The sequence below is a fragment of the Dipodomys merriami genome, unplaced genomic scaffold (genome assembly GCF_024711535.1).
Source record: "Dipodomys merriami isolate MVZ:Mamm:240054 unplaced genomic scaffold, mDipMer1.0.p SCAF_10, whole genome shotgun sequence".
In the NCBI taxonomy this organism is placed as follows: Eukaryota; Metazoa; Chordata; class Mammalia; order Rodentia; family Heteromyidae; genus Dipodomys; species Dipodomys merriami.
Window position 1 is genome coordinate 49,164,203 of NW_027202271.1, and position 27,359 is coordinate 49,191,561.

The 27,359-nt window shown below is 39.5% G+C and overlaps 1 protein-coding gene across 14 annotated transcripts in view; it reads right to left on the reverse strand.

Moving 5' to 3' along the window:
* The window catches only part of Anks1b (ankyrin repeat and sterile alpha motif domain containing 1B), a 972,026-nt gene that overhangs the window by 37,947 nt on the left and 906,720 nt on the right, over nt 1-27,359 (reverse strand). For 4 of the 14 annotated variants that reach the window (XM_069990836.1, XM_069990828.1, XM_069990874.1 and 1 more), the window contains 2 exons: nt 14,001-14,129; nt 11,515-11,586 (listed from right to left, as the gene is read on the reverse strand). In XM_069990836.1, coding sequence (XP_069846937.1) covers nt 11,515-11,586; nt 14,001-14,129 — 201 coding nt within the window. Of the gene's footprint in view, nt 1-1,281; nt 1,885-10,017; nt 10,654-11,514; nt 11,587-14,000; nt 14,130-20,777; nt 20,853-27,359 lie in introns of those variants that run through there. The other 10 variants (XM_069990805.1, XM_069990844.1, XM_069990854.1 and 7 more) reach the window with 7 other exon arrangements.

Consider the following 27,359-nt stretch of genomic DNA (forward strand, 5'->3'; position numbering starts at 1 on the left):
TGTGAAAGGAACAAGCCGAGGGAGTCTTCTGTAAGGAGCACGACACCCATGATATAAAGAAAGGCCATCATGTCAGCCTTGAAACACACAGCCTTGAAACAAACTTCTCAGAGAGGTAAGTGCCCACAGGCAGAAAGGAGGCCTTGGGGGCACGGAGGAGAAGGCAGATGTGACTGCAGGGTGACCAACGAGCTCCTGTGGAGTGGAGGGCCGTGCTGAAAGATCCAGTGAGCGGCCAGCCTCAAGGAGAGCAGGGGCTCTCCTTGTCAAGTCCTCCTCAGGACAGGGGCTCCATTTGCAGGTGAGAAGGAAAGCAGTAGAGGCTTCTTGGAGGGCAGAATAATTACTGGGGGCAAAGGGAAGTTGCTCTTTAAAAATACTTTGGGCTTTCATGTTACTGGTCACCTAGGACTGGGAAATGAGGCTTAATGATCTCTCAAGGACTTTTCTGGTCAGACAAGCTCTTGGCACAAAGGCTGCCACAGAACCTAACTAAGACGATGCGAGCAGAACAGGCAATGGGGAAGCGGCCGTGCTGACCACTTCTTATTGGAAGAGAGGAACTCATCAACTGTGGCTGAAGTATGACAGAGAAGAACCTTGTGTCCTCCATCCCTATTCTTCTACCCTCAGCAAGGCAGTCCATCAACACAGTGTCCTCAGCAGATGCCGGCGGACCAAGCCAGCGGCTCTCCAACAAGGAGGGCCTGGTGAGTAAGATAGCTTCTTCTGACTCAGGGAGTGGAGGTAGGGCCTGAGAATTTGCAATTCTAATCAGTGTCGAGATGCTGCTGATGCTGCAGATCTGGGGCTTACACTTGGAGAAGCTGATCAGTTTGATTGAAAGTCACTGTCAGAACTGTTCTCTGCTCCTCTGCACATAAACTTGGTGCTGCAGCTCACATTAATTTAGAGAGAAGCTGGTTTATCAAAACGGGCCTTCTCTACTTGACAAGTGATTTCCAAAATTCCGTGGTTAGCATTTAGCTATAGCTCTTGGTCTTCAGAGCAATTAGTAAGAATTATTTAATCCTTTCATAGTTTTGCTCAGGGACTGTGAAAGCAGAACATTCCTCACAAAAGAACGAGACTTCGAGTTGAAGGCAGATTCTAGCTAGAGTTTCAGTCAGAGGACCAGGCTTCACAGTGAACAAGCATGGTTTCTCATCAAGTCCCCTTGTGCTCCCTCTACCAGAAGAGGAGCACACCCAGATAACAAGCATGTGCCTTGGGGAGGTGGGCCACAGACACCAACAGGTGCTCAGCGCTACTCTAGGAGAATAAACAAACACAAGTTTTCTAGAAAGCAATTTTGCAACGGTTGTCCAAAGTTTCAGCTGTGAATGCCCTTTGACCTAGTTGCTCTATATGTGGTGGATTTTCTAAGGAAATCATTGGAGAGATTACAAAAGATTTAGGATACAATGCTTGACAAGAAATGTACTCATTGCCTTACTCATGTAACTGTAACCCTTCTGTACAGCATCTTTATAATAAAAAAGATTTAGGGTAAAGGATGTCACCCAATTTGAAAAAAAAACACAACAAAACTGGAAATGATTCAATAATTAACTGAGGGGGGGGGTAGGAGGCTGCATTTCAGTTCAACTATGGACTGGAATGATGTAAATTTTCCAATAATGAAGAATACTCATTGGGAGAAAAATATTTCAAAATATACTATGGTTTAAAATAGGTAGTAAGCAGCAGGTGTGGGTATTTTTGTTCTCCAGTAGATATGCCATGAACACACAATGAACCATCTGAAGTCACGCATGAGCGAGGTGTTAGCAGTGAGGCATCTCCGTGTCTGAGAAGCAAAACTACAGTTGTTTTCATTTCATCCTGCTGATCAAAATGGACAATAATGGATGCATCTCACATCTGTAATAGTAAACAGAATGCAGTTATAAAAATATATGATTTTTGCTTACAAAGCTTATCGTAAGCATATGAAAAAAAATGCACTGAAGTTTTTAACTCACTGTAAGTGCAACCTTGGTTATGGGTGTGTGTTCTTGTGTGTGTGTGTTTGTTTGTGTGTGTATGCAGGGCCATCTTGACTTTATGATGAGTTCCTGCTTTGTGTACTGCAGTGAAGGAAAAAGGACAGAAGGGGTTGGGCGTACCAGTGCACACCTGTAATCCCAGACACTCAGGAGGCAAAGACTGGAAGGATCCTGGCTTTAGGCTAGCCTGAGCAAAACATTAGCAAAACTCCATTTCAACCAAGGCAGACATGAGGTTCAAGTCTTTAATCCCAGCTACATGAGAGGCATTAATTAGGAGGACTGTGGTCTGATGCCAGCCTGAGGGAAAAAAGTAAGACTCTCCATGACAAGGAATTTAAAGGAAAAATGGAGTAGGAGTGTGGCTTTAGTGAATGACTAGCAAACAGGAGGCCTTGAGTTCAAACCCAAGGCCAGTACTGCCAAAGAGAGAGCAAAGAAGAGAAGGTTAAGACGGAGAAGAAAGCGGGGGGCGGGGTAGGGGAGACAGAGCATGCCATAGCTATGTCTGGATTTCTGACGTGCTGTGTGGTTTGCTGTTGAACCGCTGTTTAATTACCTCATTTGTAAAACAGATATGTTACGACAATCTCTCTTTGTAGAGCTGTCCTGGGATTACGTAAGAGAATTTAGTGCTTAGCACGGTTTGCTCTGAACATGGAGGCACTCACAAGGCCCCCTTGTAAAGCACCGCAAGCCACTGGCAAAATAAAGCAGGAGCAACAATGAGCATTCAACACAACAATATATCTAGTTCAAACATGACCACATAACTAATGAATTTATACCGGGTGCAGTTATGTAGCCCGGGCTGGATCCGCCTGCCTCAACTTCCTCGGTGCTGGAATTACAGGATGGGACTATTGTGCCCCGCCAATGACAACCAATTACGCTGAAATATTTGGAAAGAGAATTTTCAACAAATGAATTTAGAATTAGAGACAGAGGAAGCTCATAAAATATTTCAATGATACAGGTATAGTAGTGGTGTCACATGGGAGAGAAGAGCTAGTAATATGAGCAATAAAAACAACGGTAAAATAAAGGGTTCTGGGACAGGAAGCTGCCATGGGTGCTGCTTAAGTCTTCTACTGGGCAGTCCACTGAGAAAACATGCATAAAGGAAGCAGTGGATGTGAGCAAAGCTCAGCAATACGGAGTCAGAAATGTGGCTGTTGCTGGCATATACTTCTATTTTAAAACACCATGCTATCAGAGAAAGTAAGATTGTACAGAGCATTAAACTCAATATACCGAACTACCCCTTACAAAATAGCAGATGTTGCAAGGTGCAGAGGATCAAGCTTATAACCCAGATACATGAAAGTAGAGGTGTGTGTGTATGTGTGTGTGTGTGCGTGAGAGAGAGAGAGAGAGAGAGAGAGAGAGAGAGAGAGAGAGAGAGAGAGAGAGAGAGAGAGAGAGAGAGGTTCAAAGCCAGGCTGGGCATCCAAGTTCAGGGGACTCCATCTTAACCAATGGCTGGTCACACAGGTGTGTGCTTGTTAGTTACCTCAGTTCTGCCGGAAGCACAGTGGCTGGTTTCCCTTATCCCAGGGATGAGGGAAAGCACAAGTAGGGAGATTATAGCCTAGGCCTGCCTGGGAAAGAAAGGGAGACACTATTTTGAAAATAATCAACACAAAAAGGGACTGGAGGTGTGGCTCAAGTGACAGCTAGCCTGGCAAGTTAGGCCCTGAGATGACTTCTCAGTAACATTAAAAAAAATGTGTCCTAATAGTATATTTAATTTAATTAGGAAAGCAATGAAGTGCTATTAGTGATAATTAAACCTTGGAGCAAAATTCAGGGTTGGGGGTAGGGTATGTATAAGACTAGGAAAGCACATGGAATAGAACTGCATCAGGTCAGAGCAAATCCCCATTCACCAAAAACTGGAGGTCCTGGAATCTTCAGGTTGGAATTCCCCAGACCACTGAATGACCAAAGCAATATACTTCCTACTGTGTACTATTTGGTCCTGCAGATGGACACATTATTTAGAAGGGGTAACTCCAAACATAAAGCTGCAAAATTACATTTACTACCTAATCAACAGTTTCCCTGGTTTATTTTTTCCCCTTCTTGGCAATGGCCAAAAAATGGAAATGGAAATAAAAGTATGCATCAGCCACAAGGTTCTTCCAGAGAATCGAACCCTGTGCCATGTCCTCTGCCTTGGAACTAAGTTGCGTTCAGAAAACCAGACTTATTTGAATCATAGCACAGAGCTCTAAAAAGTCCTAAGATTTGGGATACTCTTACCCACTGTATTCTAGAAACTCAAGATTCTATCTTCTACAAAGCTGGGAGATGGTGGATTACTGCCTGTAATTCTAGCTACTCAGGAGGCTGAGATCTAAGGATTGAGGTTCAAAGCCAGAACGGGCAGGAAAGACCATGAGACTCTTATTTCCAATTAACCATCAAAAAGCTCAAAGTGGAGCTGTGGCTTGAGTGCTAGCCTTGAACAAAAAAGCTCAAGGTCAGTACCCAGGCCCTAGATTCAAGCCCCAGGACCAGCATGCCCAAGCACGTACCCAGGAAACCAACACAAATCTATCCACAATTTGCTACATTTCAACCCTTTGGAGGAAGAATCTAACATGTTTTGAAATGTTATTAAACTAGGCACTTTACATGCCATCACAACATCTGGTCAGATAGCAATTACAAAGCAGGTGCGAGGCTCCAGTGTACCAGGCCCCTGCTTCAGGTGGTATTTATGTGGTGCAGTGTGAGGTATGATAGTAAGGTTCTCTCTTCTAAGAGGAACATGTCAGGAAGCTTGTGTGCTTGGGTGCTGAGCACCCAAGGGCTAATGCTCCCCTCAGGAACAGTTCCAGCAATGAAGACTGTTTGTGCATTTAGCCAGATAACCCAACCAGCAACATAAAAGGCAGCACTAAGTGACTCTGTTCAGATTAAACACATATCCTTTACAACTCTTCACACATCAGTAATATGTTTTTAGATTAAAAACATCTTAAGTAGAAATGTCTGTAAAGCTGTCATGGTAAAGAAAACAAGCAGCCTGACTGTACTATTAGGGAGCAAACTAATTTGTAGAAATCATTCCACCTAAAAATGCTTCAGTATTAAAGGACATCTAATCTGGATTCTATTAAAGAAAACAGCAAAAGATAAAACAAATTGCAATTTTACTTATGGAAAAAATATCAGGTTTTAATGTAAGCTCACATTGACTCATATTCACTAAACACAATTTAGAAGCTAATCTTTTTTATTTTTATTTTTTATTGTGAAAATACTGTACAGAGGGGTTACAATTACATGGGCAAGATAATGAGTACATTTCTTACCAAGCATTGTAGCCTCCTCCTTTGTTTCCCCTTCCCATCCATTCTCCCCCTGATCCCCCACCCAACCCTCCTCCCCCTGCCACCAAAGTTGTAAAGTTCATTTTCGACATATGACTTGTACGTCTCATTGTTGCAATGGGTTAGAAGCAATGGGTTAGAGTTTGCATCCAGGAAAAGAAAAATCTTAAGAGAAAAAAAATGGATACAAATGTTTATAGTATCCTTGTCATATTTACCAAAACTTGGAAGCAATCAAGCTACAATAGTGAATGTTTAGATTTTAATGCATCTGTCAAAACTCAGAACACTGTACAGTATAACATCATGAACAGACTCCAATGCAAACCATGGGCTTTAGTTAATAACATAACATCAATACTGGCTCATAAATGTGAGGAATGTACCATGCTAATTCAAGATGTCAGGAATAAGGAAAACCATGAGGGTGGTAGCAATAGAGGGAATGAATAAAAACTCTGCTCAACATGCATACATTTGCATACATGATATTTATCCTAAGGTTATTAAGATTAAGATGCTACTTGCCTAAAGATTTTTCTTTCCCTGGATGCAAACTCTTAAGATGAGCTTCTGAATTGTGTTTAGTGTGAGCATGAATCAATAGAAGCTTGCATTAAACTTTGATACTTTTTTTTCCCAAAACTGAATTTTCTGCAGCATGTGATAATGGTGGATATGGGTCATTATCACTTTGTCCAAATTCAGACTATACAACACCATCCTACAGTAACTGTGGCCTAGGGTAATAGGAATATGGATGCAGGCTCATCAGTTAAAACAGCTGAACCACTTTGGGAAGAGATGCTGGTAAGGATCTCTGTATGCTGGCAGGAAATCTCTGTATCTTCTTTGCATTTTTCTTTAAATGTAAAGCTGTTCTAAAATCCATTAAAACAAAGTAGTTTAATTAAAAAAAATCTTTTTTTTTTTTTTTTTGGTCATGGGGCTTGAATTCAAAGCCCGGGCCTAGTCCCTGAGCTCTTTTGTTCAAAACTAGCACTTTACCAATTTGAACCATAGAGCCATTTCCAGTTTTCTGGTGATTAACTGGCGATAAGAGTCTCATAGACTTTTCTGCTCAGGCTGGCTTTGAACCTCAATCCTCTGATCTCAGCCTCCTGAGTAGCGATGATTACAGGTGTGAGCCACCCAGTGCCTGGCTTAATTTAAAAAATTTAAGGAGAGTTTGAAGGGGTAAAAAGACTGATCACAGAGAGAGAAATGATATGATACTGTAGAATGATGGGAAGTAAACTTCTATAGAATATACTAGTTTGTTTCATCTTTTCTTTTTTGTGTATGTGCCACTTCTGGGACTTGCACTAAGAGTCTGGGTCTTTTTTTTTTTTTTTTTTTTTTTTTTTGGTCAAGGCTAGTGCTCTACCACTTGAGCCACAGCTCTAACTCTGCCTTTTTGGTGGTTAGCTGGAGATAAGAGTCTCACAGCCTTTCCTGCCCAGGTTAGCTTTGAACTATGATGCTTAGATCTCAGCCTCTTGAATAACTAGGATTACAGTTGCAAGCCACTGACACCTGGCTGCTATTACAATATATTTCTAATTGAAATAACATAGAATAAAACACCAGGAAGTTAGTAAAAATTAACTTTCTTTCAAAACTGAAGGGGACCTCAGAGATGAATGAACAGGCTTAGATAAACTCAGAAGTTAACCAATTATGATTATCAAACACTTGGAGTGCTTCTGAGGAGATGGGAAAAAGTAACTTTTTTGGGGGAAGCAAAAGTGACTGTTAAAGTAAATGTTGTAAAACATTTTATAGTTACTAAGGATGCAGAGAGGACTGTTCCAAAAATACTGTTTATGTTAATACATGGGGCTGTACCTCTCTGTAGATGTATCTGTGTTTAATTTAGCCAGTACATTCTTAGGGACTATTTGCAGACAACTAAAGCTATCTTCTTTTCTTTTCTTTTTCTTCTGTCGGTTGTGGGGCTTGAACTCTGGGCCTTGGCGCTGTCCCTCAGCTTTTCAGCTCAAGGTTAGCATTCTACCACTTGAGCCACGGTGCCATTTCCAACTTAAGCTATTTAGCAAGTCACGTAAGTGACCTGCTTTTTAAGATGTCTTAGAACTCAAAACAAGGTTTGTTCTGTATCTTAGAGAAATGATCTAACCTGGAGAGTCAATGTGGGCAGTAGAGTTCCACTGCTTACATCCAAATCCTGACTCTACCTCCACTGCTTGAATTTGGACAAGTTTCTTGACATCCCTTGACCGCATATGTAAAGCGAGGACAACAGTTAGGACTGAGCATCATTAATCTGAAAATATAAAGTCCAAAATGCTCCAAAATCTGAAAATTTCTGAGTGCCAACATGATGCGCCAGGTGGAAAATCCCACATCTAACTTGGTGCACTGGTAAAAAATGCAGGTTCACCTAAAACACCGCTATGTGATATGAAATAACATTTGGTGTTTAGAATGGGGTCCCATCCCTAAGACACTTCATTATGTTTATGAAATCATTCTAAAATCTGAAAAAGTCAAAATCTGAGCATTCCTGGGTAAAGGATATTTTGGATAAACAATAAAGTACCTACTTCATGTATTAAATGAAATAATGTACATCATTCTCTTGGCTGGGCATACATGTATTAACTGTTAGGAATCCTGCTGATCTGGTTTAGGAGATTATGACTGTTATTCTCAGGATCACCTATGAGGATCCCTTAGGCTGATGGTAATGTGAAGATACCATGGGTGGTACTACCCTGGGGTCATTAAATGTTTACATGCCTTTTTCTATGGGGCTGGCAACTCAGTGAGAACACAGACAGACATTAAATCATCTTTGCTAACAAAATACATTTATGGAAACATTTGCTCACAACCAAATAAGCTACTCTGATTTATTTCTTACTGGAAATTTTAGTTTTAGTTAAGGTGCACACTGTTGAATTGAAAGCTACCTTTTTTTTTCAATTAAAAGAATATGCCAAGTAAAGTCTTAATCTACAATACTTTGGCTTACATAGTATTACTGTCTACTTTTTTTTTTTGGTGTTGGTTGTGGGGTTTCAACTCAAGGCCTGGGCACTGTCCCTGAGCTATTCAGCTCAAGGCTAGCGCTCTACCAGTTGAGCCACAGTTTTCTGGTGGTTAATTGGAGATAAGTCTCATGGACTTTCCTACCAGGGCTGGCTTTGGACTGCAATCCTCAGATCTCAGCCTCCTGAGAAGTTAGGATTATAGGCCTGAGTCACTGGCGCCCAGCTTTCTCTACTTTTAAGAGCACCTGGATCCTAAAGTATTTCCCATGGGGGGAGGGGAGATGATTATACTGGGATTTGAGGCTAAAATGCCACCAGGTTGAAAGCCAAGAATACAACTTTTGGTTCAAAGTGAAAATTAACTGCAAGGTAAAATCAACACTATTTTTAGTTGGTGAAAGTTTTAATTCACAATATGATCAGCCCTGAAAACAGGCACTCTATGCTTCTGACATTAAAGGGCTCCATAAATGCAATCTGGCCTGAGGTGTACTTAATCAGGATGAGAAATATGATATTCTAAGAAGCTAAGAAAGTTTCTATTTTCATATAGGCTACTTAAAATAAACATCAGGGGCAGGAAACCAGTAAAATGGACCAAAGGCAGCGTTTTCTAAGTTTCATTTTAAGAAGCATACAAATATTTAACTCAATTGTTCACTCCTAATCTATTCAATGGCTTTGTTATTGCTATCAGATATAATTTCACAGTCACTCAATTTTGAGCATTGAATGAAACTCTGATCACAGATCTGGTGTATTTCAAATGATATTACACAAATAATGCAATATTTATGCTGATTAGAACACTGAAGTAGCTGGACTCAGGTAATTTACTTAATAGTACTAAGTCAGATATGCCAAATTAATTTCATAAACATGCTTATGAAAATCTCCAAAATGATTACGGGGCCTAATGATTAAAAATTTCCCCCATTTTCTCATTTATTGGTAACACAATTTAGATCTGTATACATTTAGAATATAAGATTCCCAGAATTATAGAACCAGAAAAACCCTTCAGTCAACTGCTACCATTTTCCAAGCATGAGAACAGAAGCTTAGAGAAATTAGGGGAATTTAGTGGTTGAAAGTCTGTGTAATAGCAGGGTGCCAGTGGTGCATGCCTATAATCCTAGCTACTCAGGAGGCTGAGATCTGAGGAAAGCAGTTTGAAGCCAGCCCAGGCAGGTAAGTCTGTGAGACTCATATCTTCAATAAGCTACTCAGAAAAAGTTGGAAGTGGCGCTCTGGGAAAGCACCCAGGTCCTGAATTCAAGCCCTAGTTATAGAAAAAAAAAGTCTGTACTCTAGTGTCAGACTTAAATTCCAGTCTGAATTTATTTGCTGTGTGACCTTGAGAGAGTTAATTAATCTTTTAAAGCCTCAGTTTCTTTATCTGTAAGTGGGAGTAACAATTACTCAAGGGCACATTGTAATTACTCAGTGAATGTTTGCAGCTAGCATATTACAAATAAAGTGACTCTCACGCAGAGAAAACAGCAACAACCATCTATACAGTATCTAGGATAGACAATCAGTTGATATTGCATCAAAGAGATGAAGACTATTTTAGTCTTTTTGCTTTGGAATTCATCAATATATTATGAGTGATTACAAAGAGAAGTTTCATTTCATGAAGTCACACTTTTTTAGCTTCCCATGAATAGTGGATATTGTGCATTTATCTTTGTAACTAGCTCAATTGTATATGTTTTACAACTTTCCCACCAAAAGATGTTCATGTAAAATTAGTGACAGGAGGTACTGTCCACAAATAAGAGATTTATTCCTTAAATTTGACTTCAGCTAGTTTTTCTATTGACTAAATCTAACATTCTGATTTTGGACTATTGCTCAGATATTGCCATATTCTCTATACATTTGCTGTGTACTCTTGGTATACATCTTCAAGAAGAAACGAGGCAGTCTGAAAGAAGAAGCTGTGGTCATGGGTGGGGTGTAGTTTTGGATATAGGTTCCTAGAGATCCAGTAGCCACCGATCATGGACATTTGGAATTGCCCTTTTTGTTGTTTACTGTTTTCCATATTTCATTCTACTTAGAACCAAATGTTTTTCTTTCACTTACTTATTTTTAAATTTTGTGCTGGTACCAAGTCTTAAATTCAGGGCCTTGAGCTCTCAGCTTTTTCACTCATCATTGGAACTTTATCACTTGAGCCACACACCTCCAGTCAAGCTTTTCTGCCGATTAACTGTAGACTCATGGACTGCCAGTCTGGCTTTGAACTGTGTGATCCTCAGATGTCAGTCTCCTGAGTAGCTAGGATTGCAGATATGAACTACCATTGCCCAGTTAAATGTAAATACAGCATAATTAAGAAATCACATACAATATTTGTTTTATAGCGTACATTACTGATTCTTGTGCTTTTGATAACTTTTAGTTTCTTGGCAGTATTGTCAGTAATGTTGTCAGACTGTCAAGTGGATGCTTAAAAACATTTTTTTTAGTGAAATAAACTAAAGACAATCTGTGTCTCCCTCCCCCACGGTATAACCCCTGTTTTCACTGTATTTGATGTTGGTATAATTTGTGGAGGGGAAGAGAAAAAACAAGTCGTTTAAATAGAGATACAGGTGGACCCATTGCAACAATGAGATGTACAAATCGTTATGTGGAAATACGAACTTTACAACTTTGGGCGGGGGGCGGGGGAGGGGGAGAAGAAGAAGGGATGGGAAGGGGAAACAAAGGAGGAGGCAACAATGCTTGGTAAGAAATGTGCGCATTATCTTGCCCATGTAATTGTAACCCCTCTGTATGGTATTTTCACAATTAAAAAAATAAAAAAATAAAAAAGGATCATCTGTGTCCTAATCTGGAGAAGTATCTGTATTTATAATATCTGCATCTATGTCTGTCTACATCTACACATAATTGACTTTTAATCCCTTAAAAATAAGAACAAATGTAATCCTGTACAACTATATCAAAGAGACATAAGTTACAATAAGACCAAGTGTAAATATGAACAAAATGTAAACACCTTTTTATGTAACACCAATGTGATTCAGCAGACCAACGGAGAAAGAGAATAGTAATCTGAAAGGTAGCAATTTGTACCCATACCCAGTATTTAGTATTTCAACTACAAGGAATAATAGAGTTTGGCAAACTTACCCTCATTTTTGCGCAAGCATCTTGGGTGGATTCTGTCCCCCTGAGCTCTTTTATCAGCATAGAACCTAAATACTAAAATACAAAAAAAGAGATTGATTTATTACAAGGCAAGTATAAATATGAGTCATGATCTAAAAACAAACTCTTGTCAATACTGGTAGCTATAAGTTGAAGAAAACTTAAAAAATTATAGTAACTAATCCTTGTAAACAGATGCATTTATAGAGAGAATGCGGCAGAACTCATCATAAGTTTATGGGGGGGGCTATAAACTGCTCTTTAGAATGAAACTACAGCATTTTCTAAAGATGTCATCTTTCAAATCATATTTAATTACAAAATGGGAGCATCTAAAAATGTTTTCCCATTTTTTTGAGGCAGCAATGTCTGCAAAAATAAATCACACTACTTTCTGTGTAATTACAGGCTTGTATGAGACAGCTGAGAAGCTAAGCAACATGTCCCCCCACTTGGGCTTATTTGGCAGCATAGGTAATTAATGTTAGGCTGTTCTTAGGCAGAGATGCAGTTTTGGACCTTTTTCATTCACAGCTGTGTGCCCTGTGTTGATCCACCTGAGAACAGGATTGGCGTGGACAGGGAGTAAGACTGTCATTCTCAGTTTCACAGGGGACAGGACTGAGTTCCTGGGGCAAAGAAGGTAGATAAAGGCAGGGGAAAGAAAGATAAGACAAACCCCCAAGCCATTTTGCTGTCTGGAGTTGACTAGATTCAAGAATACCTTGATCAGAAGCTCTACTCACTCTGGTTGCAAATGAACAATTTTGAGCAAACGGTTGGCTTTTTATTAACTGACTCCTCATCGCCCTTTTGAAGCTTCAATTGTTCTTTCAATTGTTCTTTTGTAACACATATTAAAAAATGAGCTAATAAGAAAAAAAAGATGTCAGCTTCCTACAATAGTAACAGAACTTTGCTGTTTTCTGGGGTTTGGGTTTTTACCTTTTTTTAAATGGAGTGTGCTGGATGTCTTTTACAATTTTGTTCAGAAAATTGCAGAGTCTGAATCTATCTATCTACCTATCTTTCATTATATATGCCATACAATTTGATTTTTTTTGTTTCCGTCTTAGGGCTTGAACTCAGGGCCTGGGTGCTGTCCTTGAGCTTTTTTGCTTAAGGCTAGCACGGTACCACATGAGTTCCACTTCTGGTTTTTTGGCTATAACTTGAATTTTTAAAAACTCTAGTTGTGCTGTCAGGTTTAGGAAAAAAGTAGCCTGGTTTAGTATGTTGAATTGGCATTGCACATAATTTTATAGCCGTACTGGTCTAGAAACACCAAACTTATTTTTTCCATTTATGCAAGGGTAAAGCATTATATTAAATATATAAGGTCTTGTGTATGTGGGTTTGATTATAGAAACTAATGAAGTATTTTCTACATTAAAAAGTAAGCTAAAATAATTTCATAGAGATTTGAAGATGTGGTCCTGACTTAACTAGAGACACCTGGCCCAGACACACATGAGGTTGAGAGTTCTGAGGATCTGGGAAGTCAGTGACTTGGCGGGGCACAATAGCAGAAGGAAGGCCTGGTTTAGGCATGTTCAGAGAGGCTCAGGGATTTGGGCTTGAGCTATGGAGGAAGTGATTTCAGCCTTGAGGTTTTGGGCCAGCAACCGTGGAAAGAAATGCAATGCTTCAAGATAATGAAGCAGTAAGAGAGGGGATAGCCAAAGTACAAGGTGATATCCAGAATGCTTACATCTTAATCAAATTAAGGAAAATGACTGTGATGAAAGTCTTATCCATTAAGTTCTCAGGAAAGTTTGCCCTAATTGGAACATTTCTTCTAGAGAGGTGGCTTCGGTGTGCTGCAGTGGGTTCAGTGTTTGTTTTCTTTTTCTTTTTTTCTTTCCCCTGCAGTAGTCATGACTACCACCACCTGCCCCAGAGCCTACAGGATTGTTTGAACATTTACGTGTTTAAATTATCACAATTCTTAGCTAAGTATAACTATTCCCTTGACTCTAAAAATAGAAGGAAAAAACCTACACCAGCAACAAAATTCTTTTGATGACAATAAATAGAACCTGATATTCTTATTGAAGCACTAGCTCCAATGTTAGAGATCACTGTACGTAGATGAGAAATTTATGTCCATATCTCCTTTATCTCCTTTGTGATGCCAGGAATGGAACCCAGGGCTTTCCTCATGCAAAGGGAGAGCTCTATCATGGAACTACTTTCTTAGTTACTCATTTCACTTAATACTGTTCTTTAATCATGTTTCTTTTGAAATATTCAACACTATAAGAAGATGGCAAATCAGACCTTAAGTTTACAAGATTTAAAGGGTCTCAAATAAACTTTTCTTTGTATGGAATGTTACCTTAAGAAGAGGAGAAGAAGCACTTCAGGAAACTTCAACAATGGACATTTTGCTACATTTTCAGAGTAAAAGCAAACTAACCTGAAACTAACCCCACTGGTACCCCAACACTGAATCCAAGGGGACTTACAAAAGCCTTGTAGTCACATGACTGGAAGATGAGCTTCTCTGGGTGATGCTGCCAGTACTGCACTGGAGTTGAGGCTGTGGCTTCATTTGGAGGCCGCAAGGTGATAGAAGGTTCTCCCCAGTCTCCTGTCTGAAAATGACATTAATTCCAGAGGCGGTATGAGCAGCATGTGATGTTCATTCCCCCTACTTGATTAAGTTCACCTACACATGTGTGTTGTGAATGCACAAATGCATGTGGGCCTAACATAAGTATATGAACGCTAGCTATTAATTTTCACATGTATTAGGGCCATATTTCCCAAAGCTAAGTTCATCTTTGAAGCATGAAGAAGTTGCATTATTCTATTCTCAGGATAAGACCCTAAGCTAAGTGATTTTTAAGATAAAGTATGAAGACATTAATGTGATTTACTAATTCTTCGTTTTGTGTTTTAAGACTTGACTGCTGGAAATTTTTGGTTTGAATTACTTTCAAATTAGAAATTTTAGTTTCTACATGACATGTGCCATGCACTTTGAATAATTTTCTATCTCTGGAAAAACGATTCTTTAAGTAGGATATTAATAGTAACCTTTACTAGTAGGTGGGAGCTAGTTTCTCTCATTGGAGTTCAGATGTGTGACACAGTGCTCCTGGTGCTGCTATGGATGGACTTGACCATCCTCCCTAATAAATGTAAACACCAGTGCAGACTGGACAGTGAAATGCATCTGTAGGCACATGAAAATCCTGATTCCCAAGTACAAGCACACTGCATATGACTGATACATGAGTATCAATGTGTCACATGAGTTATTAGCATCATTTCATTTCTCACTTTTATTTATTTTTAGCGGTGGCACCGGGGTTTGGACTCTACTTCTCGAGCTATGCCTCCAGTCCTCATTTATTACTTTCTATAAGTTAGGCTCAATTTGTTATTATAAAGACCTAGTGAGAATTTATGAAGTTAAAATCTGTTTTGGCAGGTTTTTTTGACTTTAACCTGTTTTACATGTAACACATGGGATATTCTTTTTTTGGGGGGGGGAGGTACTGGGGTTTGAACTCAGAGCTTTGCACTAGTTGAGCCATATTTTTGCCCCTCAACTTCTTTGCATTAGTTACTCTTTTCAGCTAAGGTCTTGTGCTTCCTGCCTGCAACTCCTTGGCCTGTGATTCTCTTTACCTATATTTCCCAGCGAGTGGAATGATGGGTGCAAACCAATCTGCCCAGTTTGTTTGTGGGATAAGAGTCTTGCTAATTTTTCTTTTTTAATGTGTGTGGGCTGGCCTCACACTGAAATCCTGCTGATCTCTGCCTCCCAAATAGCTGGGTATATAGGCATGAGTCACTGTACCTAGTCACATAATATTTTTGCTTCTTCCATGGCAAAGATTTTGGTTTCACAAAGTTTAGTTCTTTGTTCTCAAATGGGCATAATTAAAGTGATTAGAGGAAGATTTCCAAGCTATTGTCTTCTAACCTGAATTTGGATGGCCTTACAGACTTAGGGTAAATTATTTTCTCAGGTATTTCAAGAGTGCAAACAGGTCTCATGAGCTCCAAAACCAACTAAAATCTTGGCCACAGACCAAGTCCCATAGAAGTACTGGGAAATGGATGGACACACTGGGAGGCCTTGAGGATTTTCAGGGAGTCTGTAAAGGAATGCACACATTCAGATGTGTTTTGGGGGAAAAATGCAGTCCATGGCTTTCATTAAATTCTTTGAAAGGATGTAGAAACCCTATAGGTGAAGAAGTAACCACAGCCTTTGAGGCTCAAATGGAGTGTGAGTCCTGAGAAGAGGGCCAGCATCCCAATGATGGCTGTGCAATTTAGATTTAAACTAGGTAGAGTACAAGGTAGCTGTCAAAGATGGCCTTGCTTTCTGGAAATTTCTATGTGGTTTTGAAAGAGAAGGGGATTGAGAAGGGAAGTTCTCTAGTCTTTTAGGAAGAGATGGGCTCTGCCACAGCTGTGAAGGGCCAGGGGGTTTCTCCTGTTGGTGGATCACTTCAAGCATAGAATCGGTCAAGTCTGACCATTCTACGTCCACCGCGTGCACCTCACTGGAGCATGGCACCAGGGAAACTCCTGAAGCCCCTCTTGCTGTCTTCTGAGTCCCTCTCTGTGACTGATTTCTTCTAGTTCATGAGATTCTTGTATATTGCTTGATCCTCATAATCCCTGTCTGTTGATGTTTTTTAAATTTTACCTGTAATATTAACTTAAGCACTTTTGTTTGTTCTATGATTTCTCTCTGACTCACTTCAATTTTCTTTTCATATTTATATGGGTTTTCATTTTTTTAAAGCAATAACTGACTGCCATTAATTTTAGGATTTGTATTTTGATTTTTTTCTTTTCCTTCTTTCACAAATGCCTGGGTTTTAATTATCTTTTTAGTCTTCAACTGGCTAGGCTCTTCTCTTAAAAAAAACAAACTAGTGGCAGTTATATGGATTTCATTATTATTTTGAAGCTGAATACTAATCTTTATTAGAACTTATAACTCTAGACCTAGTGCAGCTATGACTTCTTAAATAAAAACTCCCCCAGGTGTGGCAAACCATCCTCTAATTTCTCCCATTAAACTTTTCTCACCCTTCCCTCCTCCCTCAAAAAAGCAACAACATAGCAAACAGGTATCATACATTTAAGTCACAGAGGACATTGTTAACAGAACAACAGAATTTTGCACACAACTCTGTGGAATGATACAAAAGGAGGACCTGGGCGACATCAAAAGATCCTTCTAGCCAGTATCCGCTGATGGGACAACTCAAACCAAGCATTGTCAGTTAGCCCTACAGTTTAGCTGAGCTCTAACCTTGGCCAAGCTCAACAGGCAGTTTTCAAATAAGCCTGAACAGACATGACAGGAGCTGCGGGTACCAAACGTTGCAGAGAAAGGATTGGAACTAGGGCTGGGGCGGGGGGAGGGAGCAGAGAGTGGGTGCAGTGAAGCTAAGGAGATGGGGACATTGTACACGTTAGTACAGTAAGCATGCAAATCATATGCAAACACATTCTGATTGTTCAATTAGCTCACACACTTTCATAATTAAACTTTAATGTGAGTTCTGTACACTTTAAAAGCAGAATTCCAAGCCAATGCTGAACCAAAATATTTACATCATCCACAGAAGCTGTAGCAGCCACTGTGGGAATTACAAGCCCCAGCACATATACCCTCCACCTAGACATCTGCGATCTCTTACTTGATAACCACTCGACCAAATGAATGTGAACCCACTAACAGGTTAGACAGCACCATCGTCTGCTCTCCTGTGAGTCTGCTTTCCCCAAGTCACAAACCACCTGCTTTGAATCCAGAGTTATCTTTTTGCACTCCCTAGGAAGCCATGAGGGAAGATTGCTACCTGAGGGAGGAATGTAATCCTTACTTTATTTCCTTTGTAGCCTTGAAATATTGTTCTATTCCAGATATTTTAAAATTCACTTCAGGGACTGATTTGACCTTTCTGGAAATAGACACTGAATTTTTTCATACTTTGTACTCTTCCCAGAAACTCAGATTCAGAGGGGAAAGTGTGCTTAAGATTGAGCTTATAATAAATTTCTTTTCTTCCTGAAAACTCATCAACTTACTCTCTGTTTTTTAAAAAAATCTTAGATCTACAAATACTTAGTAGAGTCTACATGCAGATGTTGGTTAGAATTAATTTAATGGGAATGGAGAGATTCCAAACTGAATTTAACATCACACTCTTGTAGAATACAGGAATGGCCTTGGACACTGCCTGAGATTTAGCTTTATCTCGTTAAGTGCCAGGAAAAGACAAAAAAAAAAAAACAAAGAAAGAACCAAACAACACCCCCTTCCCCAAACCAAACCAGTTCAGAGATCTACGATGCCTTGCATCTCAACTCTCTCAGAGGTAGGAGTAGGCAAGGCAGGAGGTAGGTAGAGAAGTTATACTGAGAGGCAAAGAGACTGAAAAAGAAATAGGGATTTTCCCCTCATACATAAAATAATTTTGAACTGTGAAGTCTAGTATTACCTCCTTTTAAATTTTTAAAATTATCTTTAAGTAGTTGCATAGGGGGATTTCAATTCAAAATATTGATTGATGAATGCAATGCAGATCTAGTGTTACCTCTTAATAAAGAGCTAACATTCATGTATGTCCAACACCTGTATCTCTCAAAGCAAACATTTTAAATTAAATCTAATTGTTTTCCCACTTTAAAAAGGCTTATTAAAAATCAGTCCTAAGAAGCATTTTCTGCAAATAATAGTTTATGACTGAAACTTCTCTTTAAGGATAAGTACATTTAAACCTCTGAAATAATGATGCAAAGATATTTTATTAGAATAATAAAACAGGAAAAGCTTGGGGTAAAATTCTGTCATGGTCAAAATTCTTACTGACACAGTAGTCTTTAGAGTGCTTCCCGAGATAATTAGAGAGAAATGAAACGCTTACTAAATGTCTTTGGGGTTTAAGATCCTTAGAGAAAATCTTTCCTTTAGGTTAATAGATGTAAATGATCTCAATATTCTAAGAATTTGAACATGGCTTAAAACCTCATTTCTTTGGTATTTGTTGGGTATTTATATGTATGCCTTAAGGCTTTTTTAGTTTTTATAAATATGGAAATCCATTAAATAGAAGCAATATACATGGTTAACTATCACCTCAAAAATAAATAAAATTTAAACACTCCAAAAAATTAACCTTCCATCACTAAGAGAAAACCTCATTTGAGATCACAGTTTAAAATAGAGTGCTGGTTCTGGCTAACAGGCACTTGCCAACTGCCAATCATAAGCTCCTAGTCTGGTTTGGCTTGGAGGACTATAATTGGGCCACATATAATACAATGCAATTAAACATTCTCTAATATGATCAGCTGAAAAATGTAAAGACACTGTGAATTTAATTACAATATTTGAGAAATTCACAAACGTCTACAGATAGATTTGTACTGCATGGCAGACAGCAAAAGATGCAGTTTTAACCTTTGCAGTATTTCAAAACATGGTAAAGAGCTACAAGTTTAGAGTTCATGTGTACCAGATACCTAAGGCAATTTCTAAAACAGATCTTATTATGTAGCTCTCTCCTCACAGGGAAAATGAATATTACATACTACATGTTCTCTGAGAGTATAAAGGGGAAACATGGTCTACATTCTTATTTTCCTTTAAATAGAGAGATTTCCTAAGGATCTCAGTAAATAATTAAAAGCCATGATTATGACTTAGCTTTCTAACATTAGCAGAAAGATATGGTATTTTCTAAGTCTTGTATTATTATTCTTTTCAAAATTAAAAAAATTACAATTTAATTGAATCTTTTAAATAGAAGCTTTTAAATCCATTCTGTTAGGAACAGTTCCCACCTACTTGCTTGTAAATTTAGATCTGAATATTAACAAACATTCTCTATTTCTTCAGAATACTTAATGAAAAGCTAAAACTAAAATGATTTTAAATGACAACTGCCACCTTAAGGTTTTACTTTTAATAATTTTGACAAATTTCAGAAGTGGGCTATTGAAGCATTCATGAGATACGGGTGATTCATTTACTGCCTGCCATCTCTAATGCTTTGAAGAAGGCTACATTGGAGCTCTAGGCTTATAAATCCATATGCATATTTAGAAGTGGTTATAAGGGAAGGTCTTCAAGGAGCAGTCACCCAAGTGAAAGCAGGGCACTGTAACAGTTCTTTGAAAAAGTCTTCAAGAATGAGTAATGCGGGTCTGGCCAGATGCTGTTGGTTCTACCGAATTTGTTCTTTTGAGGAAGAGCAGAGATGGCTACTTCTGAACACATAAAAGCTTAAGCTAGCATTTATGAGTTCAGGAGGAACTGCTAGGTGATGGAAGCACCAGTACCAAGCAACGTACAGACACCACAGCCTTGAAGAACCAGAAATCCCATGCGTGGGAGAACACATGTGCCAGATGTGCCATCCCAAGAGGCCCTTCACATGCCACTTCAAGAATTCAGTGATTCTCAACCAAATGTCCCAACCTCTCAGACAGCACGGCATCCAGTGGGGAAGAATTTCACAGTACTGTATTTCGAAATACAAACGTTAAAGTATTGACTTTTCGAACAATTAGGATTTTTCCCCTAATGTAAAGGGCAAGTGCAAATATCTGGATATTTAGCAGCTCAAAGTAAAATAGCTCTCAGTTCCCTGCACATTGCAAAGATCAATTCAGTACTGTCAAACAGAAAAAGGCTGAGAATCACCTCATAGCTGTAACAGTGCTTTCTAGGGCTGTGCATCTCCCACATTTGCATCAAATATATCAGAATTTCATGCAAACCATTCTCAAGTCTTTCTCACAAGGAAAGCGCATGAATCTTTGAAAGTTATTGGACACAAGGGGCTGAACAGCCCATGGACATGGGGAAGTACAAAATATGGAAAATAACACTGATATATATGTATATTTATATATCTATATACTTATAGATATATATCTATGTCTCAATCAATCAATATACCCTTTTCATTTTCCTGTAAAAGCAATTTAACACAGATGCTGGAATGAAAGCCAAAGCTCACGTGGACGAATTTTAACTGTAGACTTTAAAACCATGTATGTTTCTCATTTAGGACAATGTTTACACATCAACCAGTCAAACAAGGCACAGTAAATGAAGTATAATAGACAATCTCAGGAGTCATTAGACATTACAAATTTTCTGCATTGCCAGACATGGTACTTGTAGCTAGTGACGACACCCTGCAACACATCACACAGCGAATTCGGGAAGAGAAAATAACCGTTTGTAACCTTACATTATGAACCTGATGGATCGCTGAGAAAGGAAATCCAGCATTCTGATTCGTCCATATCTCACAGACAGACGACTGCTGATATAAAAGAAAACTATCTTATCTTGTCAATATTTAAAACATGACTGCTACGAAGGTAGCATCCGGAAAGGGAAGGAGGAAAACTTTAATAAAATGTAAGAATCACATTTCTTGAAAAAAAAAAAAACCCTCAATGGTTTAGGGCATAACTGACTTCAAAATAATTCTTTTTGATTAAAACTAGTTTGGATTGGCTGGAGGAAAAAAGGCTATTTATACATTACTGTTACATCAAGGGAAATTACCAATACATTCACCTCTCAGAGAAAGCAAACTGATCATAACAACTGCCAAAGTTACTTTCAGAGGATAAATGTTTTTTATTAAGAAAGAGGGAAACTTTAGTTGTGCTGTCAACTTTGGAAAAAATACCAGTTTACTGTGTTGAGTTGGCATTGTACAGAAATTAATGGCCATATTGGTCTAGAAACGTTAAGCTTAATCTTCTTCCATTTGTACAGGGGTAAATGCATTGCATTAAAATGTAAGTATTCTCTAAATAAAAAAAAAAGAAAGAGGGAAGAAATCTTTAAAGTGAGTCACTTTTTCTTCGCTTCAATGACCAAGAACAGACAATACAATATGACTTTCCTGATTTAGTGATTGCTCCACTTGGTAAACCTAGGTGATGTCCATACCTCCAGGATTTTATGGGCAAAGCTGTATGGCTATGAGTTTGCCACTCAGCAGTGGGTACGATGTTGGAGGCAACAGAAGAGGAGGAGAGCAGGGAACAGGGGTCAGGGAGGCTCAGCTCTCTTAATCAAGTAGAAACTTCTGGAAACAGCATTTGTGAATTGAATGAATCAGTTCCTTAATTGAGTTCTCTACCACACTGTTTACAACTTCTGGCAATAATGTTTGCTTACAACTAAACACCAAATTAACCAACACTAGAGCAGAAAGCACCAAGCAACCTGGCCTGACCTTTTCAGAGTTATTTTCCTGAATGCTGTCATTCTAAAGGACACTGTGAAATTAAATCAGTAAACGGTTGAGTGCCTAAACCTACAAAGTAAGCACGGAGAGCATCTCCAGAATTCACACTTGGACTCAAAAACTGGGATCACTGAAGAAGGAGATAAACACGCACCCACAATTCGGCTTAGAAATCCAGTCAAAAACAATAACAGCAGCAAACAAACTATGGAAAAACTCATCCTTGGATAAAACCTTCACAGCTATCCTCCTAGAAGTTAAGCATCTTTCTCACTGACAGCTGTGTCTCCATCCACATCTCTCCTTTTGCTTGCCAATGCCTGGTAATCTGGACAGCTTGCTGGGGACAGTCAGGTATGTGGTACTCTGTAAGGGAGTTAGGTCTCTAACCTCTGGCCATCACTTCCTATTTGAACTTTCTCTGCTATTCTTGGCTCCCTCTCTAAACATCATGCCATTCCCCACCCCCTCAAAGGGATCTTCTCCCAACCTTAAAAAAAATTAGTCCTCTAGAAAGTTAACTGTGGCCCATTTATTTTGCCTCTCCTTGTCTCCAATAGTTACCATCTGACTTAAATACACAGTTGTCTTTTGATCTTGATATCTGTCAGGGATGGGTTCCAAGACTCCCAGCAAATACCAAAATTCAAGAATGCTCAAATCTCTGATATAAATTATTATGACACATACCAATGCTATACATTCATTATACTGTACAGTTTAAGGAAGAATGACTAGTAGAAATATGTACATGTTCACTTAAATTTTTTTGTCAGTGTGGGGCTTGAACGCAGGGCCTGGAGCTCTCCCTGAGTTCTTTTTGCTTAAGGCTAGCACTGTACTACTTTGAGCCACAGTATCACTTCCTCAAATATTTCTGATGCCCAGATTGGTTGAATGTACAGATAGAAAACTCAAGGACACTGAAGGCTACCTTGTACTAACTCAAGGCTGGCTGGATCACCATCATTACTGGTATCAAATGTTCTTCCAGGATATCCTTTACCCTTTCAGCACTGTTTTTATGTCCCTGAGCTTATTCTTCAAGCTTCTACCATCTTCACGCACTTATAGTACCAGTGTCACCACTGGTCAGCAGATGGATGAAGACTGATACTTGCAGATTCAGTAGGTTGCTCAGGTACACAGGGAAGGCTCTTCTGGGGTGGTCAGGAAGGTCTGCAAACCTGGTACCCACTGTGCTAGGAGGCAGAGGGGAGCTAGAGTAACAAGGGACTTGTTTGAATTTGAAACAAGTATACAGGAATGCAGCTACTTCACAGAACAGTTTAGACTCCAAGGCATCCAAATACCTAAAGCTTTGAGGTTTTCAATCATTACACCCAAATGGCTCTTGTCAGTTTCTCTGCCCTAATGGGCACCAAGTAACTTATCATTCTGGATCAAAAGCATAGCTTCCTTAATCACTTCTGAGTCATGAAAAATCAATTTTGTATCAAACTCTTATCTCATACATGATCCCAATTTCTCTTAATAGTCCAGCCTTGGTCCTTAAGACATGTACGTAACAGATGCTTGGGTGTACTTTGCCTTCTCCTGGGAAAAGGGAGAAGCAAGGTGAATGGCAACTCTCAGGATCTCTGGACCTCAAGCGCTACTTCCTAACAATGTTTAGCTAGAGAAGAATGGGAGAAGAATGGAGCTTTTCTCTTCTTCTGTGGCTGATACAGGGGAGAGGTATGAAATCCTAATCTCCTACTGCATATCATGAGATCCACATGCTATGTAAACACCTTGTCACACAGGATGGCAGAAGGGCAGGCTGCTTGACCAATACATTCATTCTCTGCCAAGACATCCCTAAATGTCTCTTCTTAGGCTATGTAATTTACCTGCCAGAAGTCTAACCTGGAGAGAGCGGCCAGTTCTCCTTCCTGACCAGCATCCCTAATCTGGATACAGAGTCTCTTCTGGCCACTAAGCTGGTGGAGCATAGGGATACATTGTCTTCTCACCCATGGGAAGGTGGGAAAAGCCTTAGCCCTTCCACTAGGGACTGTCAGTTCTTGCCTTACCTCAGCTCCAACTAATCCTCTGCACCTATGCGCAGGTGTGTACTGTGGCAAGGCAGGACTCAACAGCTCTTGGCAAGTCCTGTAGAGTTGTGTGTCTGTACTGTGTGGTATTTAGTGCCTTCAGGACAAGTACCACTTCTATGGCTACAGGAAGGTATCTTCTGACAGCAACAAGGTTACCAGAGTTACAGAGGGAAGAGAAGATCCCATGCTGTACTTAATTTATTTGATGAAATTCATTAGTTCAACAAAGGGGAAAACACCCTCACTTCCAGTGATATACACTGAAGCATGGCTTCGGCATATGTAAAGAGGTATAATAACTATTTTCTTTTTTTTTTCTTTTTTTTTTTTTTGAGTCCAGTCGTGGAGCCTGAACTCTGGACCTAGACGCTGTCCCTCAGCTGAAAAACACCTAAACACTTATAATAATGCATCTTCAAATAAAATATATTACACCCACATTGTAGAATACTATTTATCTATGAATGAAAATAAAAAAGCTTTCCTTGTTTGTGATCATTTGGGTGAATGTCCAGAAGTGGGATTGCTGCGTCATAGGGGAGCTCTATGTGTAGTCTTCTTTCTTTTTTTCTGGGGTCTGGTCGTGGGGCCTGAACTCTGGGCCTGGGCACTGTCCCTCAGCTCTTCAGCTCAAAGCTAGCACTCTACCACTTGAGCCACAGCGCCCCTATAATAACTATTTTCTATTTATAAGCTATATCTAAAACTCAGAAAAGCAAAACCTTGATAATTTCTAACAGTTTTAAGAGTCAACATAAATGACAAGAAGTCATATTTTAAAAGTTAATTATTTTTTCAGTTAATGTAATCTTTTTTTTAAAGCAGATACATTCTAGACACCCCAGTCATTTTATTGGCAGTAAATAATTTACTAGGCTCACAGAAAAGCAAGAGCAGATATACGAGCTGTAACTAGTGTATCCATACTATGAACTAGTTCTTCTCCTGAAGACAGGGCTATGAGACTAGGTGCTGGAACAAAATTTAAATACAGGAGAGTTCTTGCCATACAAATTCATTCTATTTATGAAGACATTGAGTGAAGGAATATGTATTGAAGTACTGAATTTTGAAAAGAAAGAAAATAGGAAGCCAGTAATAAAATTTCATCTGGGGCCTAAATTCCTAGAAAAGCAGTGATGTAAATCGCAGTTGTAATTAAACCTTAGGTCTTTCTCTGCAGAGAATAATAGTCTTGACCTACTTACTTCACCAGGTTGTCACACTACCCAGGTTAAACTTCAGGAGGGAGGGAGCTTTCTCACAGCTAAATTTCCAGGGCCTGAAACACAACAGGCTCTCAGGCACATTTACTGAATGGATGGAGTCTTAAAAATCCTTGGTTAAGTGGTCAAGCATCACGAACATTAGTCACTGATATTATTTGTAGTAGTTGCCACTTGTAAACTATGTCACTACCAACACACTTCCGGTAAAATGCACCAGACATTAACCTTGCAGACTTCTTGTTAGAAGAGTCCTCATTTTTTTCCTGATAAAATTCTGACACAGGGCTGCCAGCTTTACTGAAGAGAAAAGGAACATTTGTCATTACTGCTCCCTTCTGTCAAAGGGCTGCTTGTAGAGAGCTCGGAACAATTCTGTAAATGTATGTTAATTACCTCTTTGCAATTTCATTTGTTCATTAATATTCTCTCCCATCTCTTTTCCACCTATACTGCAAAAGTTAATTTGGATGATCTGAACTTGAATTAAAATGAAATCCAAATATGGGACTTAAGATATAGTAGTTTTAGAATTTCAGTATTACCAATATTTGAATGCTCATTTCTTTGGTGATGCAATCAATGCACATTGGAAGGTGTTTATTTTTAGTTCAGACTTCTCCTTTGACTCTGCAAAATGTTTTCTTAAAGCACAGCACACATCATGCTCTTGTTATCTATCATCTTGTACCTCACGTGACCACGCCTTCAGTTTAGAAAATAGTCTAATCACACAATATAAAAGAATGTTTCCAGTTTCCAAAGTTTTCCTAGAGATGGACTTCTTTTCTGCTCAGCAGTCCAGTAGCTTACAAGAAAACTGCCTATCATCCATTTTGCCCACTCTCTAGAATATTCTCAAAAAGGCGCCTAAGGCCTTCCATTAACAAACTCTGTGCTTTTTAACTATCAATCTCTTTTCCATTTCTGGTCTTTTTTAAAGGAAAACTATCCAAGAACTATTGCTATTGTCTGCACTTTCTCTTTTCCTTTGCTCACCGGAGGACATTCTACAAACTCACTTTCCTTGATGGATCTGATACATTTCCTCTCCCTTTCTATTTCTTGGTCTCTCTCTTGCTAAGTTTGTGCTTATGCAGAGTCTCTTCTTGCCACAAAGCTGGTGGAGCATGGGGACACATTGTCCTCTCACCCAAGGGAAGGCAGGAAAAGCCTTAGCCCTCTCAGTTCTGTGCCTTTTGCCGGCTCCAACTAATCCTCTGTACCCATGGGCAGGTGTGTACTGTGACAGGGCAGGACTCAGCAGTTCTTGGCAAGCCTGTACAGGTGTGTGTCTGTACTGTGTGGTACTTAGTTTATCTGGTCATCCCTGGAGCATTAGTCCTAGATTTTTCTCTAATCTTCCTTGGCTATATTAGGTAGTCTCATCTTATCTTGATTTCCCAGTTTGTAGATCCAGCCCAGGCCTTCCCAGATATCTAGCGGCCTTCCTGACATCTCTACTTAAAGGACATCTCAACCTGGAATGTCCCAATGAAGCACCTGATAACACCTCCCCTCCAATCACTTTTTTTTTTTTGGTCCGGTCATGGGGCCTGAACTCTGGGCCTGGGCGCTGTCCCTCAGCTCTTCAGCTCAAGGCTAGCACTCTACCACTTGAGCCACAGCGCCACTTCCAGCTTTTTTCTTTTTGCTTATGTGGTGCTGAGGAATCAAACCCAGGGCCTCATGCATGCAAGGCAAGCGCTCTACCACTGAGCCACCTTCCCAGCCCCCCTCCAATCATTCTTATCTCAGCAAATGACAGCCTTCTTCTTCCCCCTGCTCCATCCTTCCTCTCACATTTCACATTCTACCCAGCAGCAAGTCCTACTGAGTCCTCCTTCTATCACTACCTGGTCTAAGCCATATCTCTTTTACTTAAATTATTATACTGGTTTCCTAACTACTTCCCATCCTTGTTCCCTTATTGTCATTTTTTTTTGGGTGCTGGTCCTGAGGCTTGAACTCAGGGCCTGTGCACTGTCCTTGAGCTTCTTTTGGTCAGGGCTAGTGCTCTACCACTTGAACCACAACATCACTTCCAGCTTTTTCTGAGTAGAATATTGGAGATAAGAGTCTCATGGACTTTTCTGTCGGGCTGGCTTCAAATCATGATCCTTACAGCCTCCTGAGTAGCTAGATTTACAGGTGTGAGACATCAGCACCCAGCCTTAGTGTGCATTGTTAATACAAGAGCCAAAATGACCCATTTAAAATTAAAGCCAGACCATGTCACTCAGCTCCATTTAACTGGAAAGAAAATTTAAAGTCTTCAC